General features: G+C 48.9%; 1 protein-coding gene across 2 annotated transcripts in view; it reads right to left on the bottom strand.

The window, feature by feature from the left end:
* Positions 1-7,100: 7,100 nt before the first annotated feature.
* Positions 7,101-10,506, bottom strand: part of PLOD1 (procollagen-lysine,2-oxoglutarate 5-dioxygenase 1) — a 30,033-nt gene continuing 26,627 nt past the window's right edge. For both annotated transcript variants that reach the window (XM_055419592.2, XM_055419591.2), the window contains exons 18-19: positions 9,584-9,709; positions 7,101-7,982 (exon numbers count right to left, since the gene is read on the bottom strand). In XM_055419592.2, the coding sequence (XP_055275567.2) occupies positions 7,827-7,982; positions 9,584-9,709 (282 nt within the window). In that variant the 3' untranslated portion in view covers positions 7,101-7,826. The remainder of the gene's footprint in view (positions 7,983-9,583; positions 9,710-10,506) is intronic.

The raw sequence follows: 10,506 nt of genomic DNA, 5'->3' as shown, positions 1-10,506 counted from the left end.
AGGGTATATCGTTCTAACCTTCACAGCAGCCCAAACTGGCTCAGGGGGGAGATTACCCCAGCTCACATATGGCAGCTCATTAGGCCTCATTATGTGCCAGGCATTGGGACACAGCAGTAAACAGGCTCCTGGTGGCCTCAGCGACGGCAGAGAAGGCCCCAAGGCTGTGCTCTCCAGTATGGTAGCGCCTAGCCATGTGCCGGAGAAGGCAATGGCAAGCCACTCCAGTACTCTTGCCTAGAAAATCCCATGGATGGAGGAGCCTGGTAGGCTGTAGTCCGTGGGGTCGCTAAGGGTCGGACACGACTGAGCGACTTCACTTTCACTTTTCACTTTCACACATTGGAGAAGGAAATAGCAACCCACTCCAGTGTTCTTGCCTGGAGAATCCCAGGGACGGGGGAGCCTGGTGGGCTTCCGCCTATGGGGTAACACAGAGTCAGACACGACTGAAGTGACTTAGCAGCAGCAGCAGCAACCATGTGCCACAAGCAAGCTCCTGAAATGTGGCCAGTGCAAACTGAGATGTGTAAGACTCGGTCGGAAAAGGAATGTCAACAACCTCATATTTTTATGTTGATTGTGTGTAATGATATAGTATTTTTGGATAAATTGGGTTAAATGAAATATACTACTAAAATGAAGTTCACCTGCTCCCTTCTACTGTTTAAAATGGGGCTACTGAAAAATCTAAAATTACACAACTGGCTCGCTGTGATATTGTGGTTTATAATAGTAACTATTTATTTGGTCTTCATTCACTGTTCCTGCCACAGAGCTCCTAAATACCTGGTAATTACCTATATAAGAGCCACAGGTGCATCATTTGTTATATTTAGTTTTGTCCTCTGTTTCTGAAATACCTTCAGAGCTATTCAGATAAAGGTGAAATGACTGTCTTTTATGAATCATACCTTTCAGCCACAACTGAATTTATGTTAATGAGACAACTTTTGGAATGCTCCTAAGGATGGGGGCTGGTTGCCAAGGAAACCCAATCACTTGATTAGAGAGTTGGAACTTTCAGCCCTACCATCCTGCTCCACCTCCTGAGAGAGGAGTTGGAGATTGACTTGATCACTAATGGTCAATGATTTAATCAACTGTGTCTATATTCCTAGTAAAAGAAAAATTGTCTTTTCACAGGAAGAATTCAGACACAGGGAATTTAAGAAAGAAAAGCAAGAATTTATTTAAGCAAAAGTACGCTTTCAAGAAGGCAATGGCAACCCGCTCCAGTATTCTTGCCTGGAGAATCCCATGGACAGAGGAACCTGGTGGGCTACAGTCCATGGGGTCACAAAGAGTCGGACATGAGTGAGCGACTATCGCTCATCAATCACGCTCTCAAAGGGAGAGCAGACACAGGCAAGTAGCTGCCCTGAGTTTTCTTAGCAAGCCGGTTATGTGGTACATACAAATGAAAGGGTGGATCTGCAGGCTTGGGGGTTGTATTCCCTGATTTTCATCCCAGCTTCACCTTCCGGAGAGTAGGAGGGACTTTTGTCCTTATTTAGCCTTGATTGAAAGTGTTGTGGCATCAGTGTGTAATGGCTACTTCTTGTCTGCAAGGCTGATTTTATTGTAATGAGAACATAATGAGCAAAAGGTTAGGTTTAGACACCAGAGATTCCCGCCTTTCTCACCTTTCTTTATCTGCCTCCAGTACACTTATCACCCCAAAATGTGTGGTTTCCTGTTGGTCTGGAGGTTCCTGCTTTTCTTTGTCTGCCCATTACAGAAGTGTGGTTTTCTGCCACCTGACCCCTGCTTTCTCTGCTGATATCTAGCTACCTACATGCTTTAATACCTACATAATGAGGTCTTCATAAAAAGCCCTGAACTACAGCCCAGAGAGCTTCCAGGTTAGTGAACACATGGAGGTGCTGGGAGGCGGGTGCACCCAGCAAAAGCATGGAAACTCATCACTCCTTCCCACATACCTTGTCCTATGTATATTTCATCTAGCTATCCTTTTTATTAAAATTTTTTATTCATTGATTTAATTTTGGCTGTGCTGGGTCTTCGTTGCTGCACAGGCTTTTTCTCTAGTTGCAGCAAGTGGGAGCTACTCTCTAGTTGCAGCGTGCAGACTTCTCATTGTGGTGGCTTCTCTTGTGGCAGAGCACAGGCTCTAGGCACGAGGACTTAAGTTCTTGCAGCTCTTGGCCTCAGTAGTTGTGGCACACAGGCTTAGTTGCTCCTCTGCATGTGGAATCTTCCTGGACTAGGGATCGAACCTGTGTCCCATGAACTGGCAGGCAGATTCTCATCCACTGTGACACCAGGAAAGTCCTGTGCTATGCTGTGCTCAGTCACTTTAGTCATATCCAACTCTTTGCAACCCCATAGACCCTGGGCTCCTCTGTCCATGGGATTCTCCAGGCAAAATACTAGAGTGGATTGCCATGTCCTCACCCAGGGGATCTTCCCGACCCAGGGATCAAACCCACATCTCTTGTGTCTCCTGCATTGCAGGCAGATTTTTTACCCACTGAGCCACTTGGGAAACCCATGGACAGTCCAAGCTCTTCTTAAGTGATATATTTTTATAATAAACCAGTAATCTAGTAGGTAAACTATTTTCCTGAATTCTGTGAGCCAATGTAGTAAATTTAGTCAAACTTGATAGGGGAGGGATCATGGGAATCTCTAGTTTATAAATGGTTAGTCAGAAGCACAGGTGACAACCTGGACTTGCTATTGGCATTTGAAGTGGGGACAGTCTGGTGGGACTGAGCCCTTAATCTATGGGATCTGATGCTTTGTTGTTCAGCTATTCAGTCATGTCTGACTCTTTGCGACCCCATGGACTGTAGCACACCAGGCTTCCCTGTCCTTCACCATCTCCTGGAGCTTGCTCAAACTTATATCCATTGAGTTGGTGATGCCATCCAACCATCTTGTTCTCTGTTGTCCCCTTCTCCTCCTGCCTTCAATCTTTCCACAGCATCAGGGTCTTTTCTAATGAATCGGCTCTTTGCATCAGGTGGCCGAAGATTGGAGCTTCAGCCTCAGCATCATTCCTTCCAGTGAATATTCAGGGTTGATTTCCTTTAGGATTGACTAGTTTGATCTCTTTATAGCCCAAGGGATTCTCAAGAGTCTTCTCAAAGACTACAGTCCAAAAGCATCAATTCTTCAGCACTCAGCCTTCTTTATAGTGTCAAAATTGAGTTAAAATTGTAGGACATCCTTTCTGTGGATACTCAGAATTGGAGGATTGCTTGGTGTGGGAAAAACCCAGACACATTTGATGACCGGAAGTGTCATAAGTGGAGTACTGTGTGGAGTTGAAGGAAAAACACTCAGATTTATGGTTCATATTATACAGTTATTCCTCGGTATCAGCAGGGGATTGGTTCCAGGATCTCCCTCAGGTAACACAATCCTCAGATGCTCAAGTCCCTTGTATAAAATGGCATAGAACAGCTCCCTCCATGTGCAAATAGGTATTTGGGTATGGAAAGCCAACACTGTCTCTACTGAACTGCACTGCTCTAGGGTATAATCTTGCCACAGATACCTCAATAGACAAATTGTTTGCCTCTGGACCAACATTTTTCATACTTTTCACGGGATTGAAATTAAAAGACACTTGCTCCTTGGAAGAAAAGCCATGACAAACCTAGACAGCACATTAAAAAGCAGAGACATCGCCTTGCCGACAAAGGTCCATATAGTCAAAGCTGTGGCTTTTCTAGTAATCATGTATGGATGTGAGAATTGGACCATTAAGAAGGCCAAGCAACAAAGAAATGATACATTCAAACTGTGGTGCTGGAGAAGACTCTTGAGAGTCCCTTGGACAGCAAGGAGATCCAACCAGTCAATCCTAAAGGCAGTCCACCCTGAATATTCATTGGGAGGACTGATGCTGAAGCTGAAGCTCCAATACTTTGGCCACATGATGTGAACAGCCAGCTCATTAGAAAAGACCCTGATGCTGGGAAAGATTGAGGGCAGGAGGAGAAGGGAGTGACAGAGGATGAGATGGTGGGCATCATCAACTCAATGGATACGAATTTGAGCAAACTCCAGGAGATAGTGAAGGACAGGAAAGCCTGGTGTGCTGCAGTCCATAGGGTTGCAAAGAGTCGGACATGACTTAGCAATTGAATAACAACTGGACCAGCTCATCAGCTCCCAGTGAGGTCAGAAGGAGCTGTTCCGCCCTTTCTGTCCTAACTGAACTAGTAGTAGACTCCCCTCCTGAGTGTCAGACTTTGGACTGTGAGGCCACACCCAGACCCTGCCTCCAAACCTGTACTCCTGCCTCATAGACCAGCTGTCTGATTGCTTCCTCCTCCAAATCCCCTGCCTAAGGGAAGTGTCCGTTCTCCAAGGGCATGAAATAAATTCCACTTCCCTTCTCTGAGGAGGCCTGAAGGTTCTCCCTCCTAAGCATCTGTCCTGTCCATTCCTTCCTGTGAGCTCTGGCCGAGGTGCTGGTCCCTTGCTTGAGCAAGGCTTCTAGCATGAGCCTCCAACCAGCACCCCACTTTTTCTCTGAAGCATTGCATCAAGCTCTGAGGCCTCCAATGACCAGACCCCCTCAACTTGGCTGATGGTGTGATTTTGGGGGCGCAGGGCAGGGGTGGGGTACAATTGCAGGACATCTCTTCCACATTACCTATTTCTATTTTGACGGACATTTCCACGGTGGACATGAATTGCATTTGGCATCAGAAAAAGATTAACACTTAAAACCAACCCTAAGACACACACTCGTATAGAACAGACCAGTTCAGAAAGGACACCCAAAAAACTGAATAGACATGTCACTTCTGGGGAGAACTAGAAAGCTGGGGGTCAGAGGTGGGAAAGAGATTAAGATTTGCACTGTTTGAATTCACAGTGCATGAACTGCATGCATGCTCCGTTGCTTCAGTCATGTCTGACTCTTTGCAACCCTATAAACTGTAGCCTGCCAGACTCCTCTGTCCATGGGATTCTCCAGGCAAGAATACTGGAGTGGGCTGCCATTCCCTTCTCCAGTGTGATCTTCCCAACCCAGGGATTGTACTCCCGTCTCTTAGGTCTCCTGCATTGACAGGCGGGTTCTTTACCACTAGCACCACCTGGGTAGCCCCTTCACCATGGGTTATTTTAAAAACAAAAACTTATTTTTGGAGAGAAGGGATAAATTAGGGATTTGGGATTAACAGATAACACAACTATTGCTGTATACAAGGACTGACTGTAAAGCACAGGGAACTATATTCAATATCTTGTAATAATCTGTTGTTGTTCAGTCACTAAGTCATGTCTGACTCTTTTGTGACCCTACGCTCATTTGTCCGTGGGATTTCCCAGGCAGGAATACTGGAGTGGTTGCCATTCCTTCTCCAGAGGATCTTCCCAACCCAGGGATCAAACCTATATCTCCTGCTTGGTAGGCAGATTCTTTACCACTGAGCCACCAGGGAAGCCCAATAGCCTATAGTGGAAAAGTATATATAATGGAATCACTTTGCTGTATACCTGAAACATGTAAATGAATTATACTTCAACTTTTTTAATTAAAAAAAAAAAAACTATCTCCTCAGGACACATATGAAAAACCCCTGAATGACTGCAACTAAATAAAGTCCAACTCTCCTTAGCCACAGAAAATGGGTTTTGCGATCTGATCCCCTCTACATCACCCATACCAGCCAACCTGCTTCTCGGTCCCGCGTATGCCTTGACAGCTCCATCTCCTGACCTGGAGAATGTCTCTACCTGTTGGAAACCTCCTCCCCCTCCAAGGCCCAACTTAAATGGCATCTGCTAGCAGCAGGCTTCTCAGCTTTCCCATGGCTCAGTTGGGAAGGAATCTGCCTGCAATGCAAGGTTCGATCCGTGGGTTGGGAAGATACCTTGGAGAAGGAAATGGCAACCCATTCCTGTATTCTTGCCTGGAGAATCCCATGGACAGAGGAGCCTGGCAGGCTACAGTCCATGGGGTCTCAAGAGTCGGACACGACTTAATGACTAAAGCACCACCAGCAGGCTTCTGTCTCAGCACCACTGGTATTGGGTCAAGTCTTTGTTGGCAGCCAGGATGTCTTGTAGGATGTCTAGGATCATTCCTGGCCCCAACTGGAATACTGCCAGCAGCATTCCAACCCCCTTCCCAGGTTGTGACCACCTCAAATCCCTTTAGACATTGCCAAATGGCCCTTGGGGGGCAAAAATCACCTAGAAAAACTAAGCTCCCCACAGATCTTACAGCCATTGTGACATTTATCGCCCTAGGTTCACAGTGAACTGCATTTGGTTTTTTTTCTGTCCCCATCCATGACTACAGGATACCTAGGAGGTGGGGGTGGGGGGCAGGGACCAGATTTTCTACTGAAATCATATTCAAATCCCCATCCTTACTACTTATTTCTGTGACTTTAGGTCAATTACTTGGCCTCTCCAAGCCTACATTTCCTCACCTATAAAAAGGTAATGCTAGTACCCACCCCAGAAGACTGCAAGCTGAGTGCCTGACATGCATGATGGCCAGCCCACAGCAGGGGTGGACAGAGGCTGGCACTTATTATTAATAAATGGGCTTCCCTGGTGGCTCAGGCAGTAAAGAATCTGCCTGCAATGCGGGAGACCCAGATTCAACCCCTGGGTCAAGAAGATCCCCTGGAGAAGGGAATGGCTACCCACTCCAGCGTTTGTGCCTGGGGAATCCCATGGACAGAGGCTCCAGTCCGTGGGGTCACAGAGTCAGACACAACCAAGCAACTCACACTTCATAACATTTGTAAATGCCTTGATGTGTTACGGATGCTACAAACCTGCCCAGGGTGTGGCAGGAACACCAGAAGTTCTCTCTTCCCTGATGTTCATGTGCGCAGGAAGGGTGGTCAACAAAGGCTTCGGAGGAGAGTGAAGCCTGGTTTGGATCTTGGGAGATGACACCATGCACCCCAGGTAGCAGAGCCTGGCTCACATGGTTTATGAAATATACAAATGAGACAGAGACCACAAGTGACTCGGTGTGAGACACAAGTCACCCAATCTGCTGACACAGCCAGCCTTCCTCGCTATTAAAACCTCTCCCTGAAGACACCCGCCCTGACATGCGCACACCCGCCTGCCCCAGCGTCTCCCACTCAGTGGTTTGAATGACCTTTAATAGGAACGCGGTTTCTGTCTGTCCCTCTCTCCGGAGGCATCCAGGACAGGATGACACAGTGCAGATACACCACTTCCTGCTCTGCCCCACCCCCAGCAAAGGTCAAGCAGAGGATGGAGCTGTGATATCCATGCACTTCCTGTCTCCAGGAGGTTTTCTGAGTCACCATCTCCAAGGGACAGCATTCTGCTCCCATGATAGGAGCCAGGGAGGATGGGGCTGCTGCAGTCCCAAGGTCGTGTGGGGACTTGAGTCTGACCCAGGTCTCACTGTCAGCCCTGAAGCAGAAGGCCCCGAGGCTGCAGCTCTGCTGGGGAGAAGCTCCGGGGTATGACTTCTCACCCCTAGAGTCTCTCTGGGCAGCTGGGTCAGCCCCTGTTGTGCTCAAGCACTGCCCGCTGGAAGAAGCAGAGGAAGTGGGACTGGGTTTTTCAGGAAGATGGGTGAGAAAAGACCAGTTGCTACAAAGCAGTGAAAGTGAACAGTTTTTCCCGGGAAGACATCCAGCGCACCAGGAAGGTCCCAGCCAAGGAGCTGTGCTCTGCCTCTGGCCTGCGGCCCCGTCCCTCCGAAGGTGGCTCAAAGGCAGTAAGAGGTCAAGAGTCTGGAAGCTGGATCCCGTTTCCTGGGCCCCGAGGTGCCGGAGGCTGCTGGGCAGTGGTTGTTGACCAAGAGGAAAAGGTCTGTGGTGGCTGGTCCCGGCCAGTTAGGGATCGACGAAGGAGACTGCGATGTAGCGGGTGCCTTTGGTGGTGGGGAGCCCCTCGTGGTAGTGCGTGAGTCGCCCGGGGTGCATCAAGGTCCAGCCCTTCCGTGGGGCTCGGATGGAGCAGTTGTAGCGCAGGAACCGACAGCCCCCGCCCTGCGAGACAGGAAGTGTCGATTCCCCAACAGGAAGTGCCAGTTCCCCAAAGGGACACCAGGCCCTCCCCCCACCCCCACCCCCATTCTCCCATCTGAGCCATCACAGCCAAGAGGCCCCTCAGTACAGCCTGCCTGGGGATGCCCTGTGGAGCGACAGCCATGAGCTGCCTAAGGAAGACACTCAGCAAAGAACAGGGAATCAGAAGCACTGGCCTTGGAGGCAGGCAGCACTGGGCAGTGACTCTGTGACCAAACTGAACCTCAGTTTCCCCTTCTGGAAAATGGGCATTAAACTGTACAGGGTTGTGAGAAATGAGATGATACAAGTAAGAGCTAGCTTAGGGCTGGGTTTCTCAACCTTAGCACTATGGACATTCTGGGTCAGATAATTATTTTTTAATTGTGGCAAATACACATAACATAAACTTTACCATCATAATCATTTTCAAGTATACAATGATAATAAGTACATTTACACTGCTGTACAGTTATCACCACATGGGCCAGATAATTCTTTCTTACGGGAGAGCTGTCCTGGGTACCCCTGGCCTCTACCCAAGAGATGCCAATAGTACCCTCATAGTTGTGACAACTGAAAATGTCTCCAGTTATTGCCAATGTCTGCTGAGAGGGCAACACTGTCCCCTGTGAAAACCCCTGATATATTGTAAACTCTCAAAAAAATGATAGGTGTTTTATGGGTGTCCTTCACAATGCCTGCCCAGGGCTGAGTCCCCAGAAGCTTTTATAAATAGTAGCTTGGGACTTCCCCTGCGGTCTATCAGTTAAGACTTTGGTATCCAACACAGAGGATGTGAGTTAGATTCCTGGTTAGGAAACTAAGATTCCACATACCTCATGACCAAAAAAACCAAAAACATAAGCAAAAACAATATTGTGACAAATTCCACAAAGACTTTTAAAAGGAAATAACAGCTTAAGGAGTAAATGGTGAATAAACGGCTGTCTCCCTAGCTGATCACACCTAGAGGCCCTTTCTTGGGGCCCTGAGGCCCCCAACTACTCCCTCCGCGCTCTCACGTCTTCCTGGTTTCCCCATCCTCCCCTCTGGTCACAAGCCTGTGCCCCACACCTGCTTTAATCTCATCCTGCCATTCCCAAAGCTGCCCTTGTATTTCAAGAGTGATGAAAACCCTAGACTTTTTATTACTAATAGCTATTATTTTCCTTGATTACTTATTATGGATTCACGTAAGCAATTACCTGGATGAGCTCATTTAATTCTCACAATTCTACAGGGCTATCCTCTAGGTTTTCCCATCTAAGATATGAGGGAAATGCTAAGAAACGTGCCTGGTTACACGTTACACAGAGCTGGTGAGCGGGAGGCAGGATCCAAGCCCAGTCAGTCTGGCCCCCAGACATCCCGAATCCTTGCTCTGTTGTATCTAAAGCCTTCTCCTCCCAACCAAATTGTGCTCTGAGCCCACTTCTTCCAAGAAGCCATCTCCACGCACCAGGCACCCTCTCTAGGGTTCTCTAGCACTGGCATACCCTGACTGGCCACCCTGTGAGCTGCTTACTCCCCAGTCAGCCCTGCCCCTAGACCACCCCTGGCCCAAGGTGCCCTCTGCTCACCTCATAATCCACTCCAACCCGGTTCAGGGCGATGTTGATGGTGAAGGTGGAGGCGTCGTGGTGTGGCACCAGCGAGGGCTGCTCATCAGGCTTGTAGCGGACGACAAAGGCCAGGTCGAACTGGGCCTGGCCAAGGAAGCGAGACAAGAGAACTGGAGTTAGAGAGAGGCCCCCAGATGCTGGGAAAGGCAGGGGTGCACGGAAGGGACCCCTCATCCAATCGCTGGAAAGTCAACCAAGACGGCAGATCTGCTTATACGGTGTTCTCCAGTGTCTGGCACAGACAAGGTTCTCAATTAAAACATGGGATGGAAGGGAAGGAAGAGAAGGAAAAGTAAAGAAAGGGAGGACGCGGAGGGAGGAAGGGAAGAGCAGGAGGAGATGATGGAGAGCAGGGGCGGGAGGAGGAGAGAGGAGATGAACGTAACCCTCACGACTCTTTCTGGCTGGTGACTCCTTGGGGGCAAGGCCCTGGCACACTCAGAGCAGATGTCTGGAGAAAACCAGGAAAACAAGGAGGAGGTGATGTATGAAGGAAGGCAAAAGTCAAAAGAGGCAGCCAGACACACAAGGGAGGGAGCTGAAGGAATGCGCATGCCAGCCAGCTAACAGGGCCTTGTTCGGTGGACTAGCTAGCATAGGAGCCTCTGGAGCAGGATTTAAGTACACAGAGAAGGATGCAAAGAAGTGAGTAAAGGCTGGAGGCAGAGTGGCCTCCCCCTGCCAACTAGATGACTGCCGAGGCCCCGCCCACAGAATCCGCCTCCCGGGACCCTGCCTCCTGAGGCCCCGCCTTCCAGGGGCCTAGCCTCACCCCTGACGGGAGGAGACACCACTCCTGGAGACTAAATATTCAGTAAACTCTACCCCCAAGCCTGGAACACTTTCCTCCCCCGCAAGCCCCAACCACTCTACCCCACGCC

This window comes from Moschus berezovskii, chromosome 17, assembly GCF_049115385.1.
Source record: "Moschus berezovskii isolate FMDL1 chromosome 17, NW_MosBer_1.0, whole genome shotgun sequence".
NCBI classification, from domain to species: Eukaryota; Metazoa; Chordata; class Mammalia; order Artiodactyla; family Moschidae; genus Moschus; species Moschus berezovskii.
This window is presented reverse-complemented; position numbering and strand designations above follow the sequence as displayed.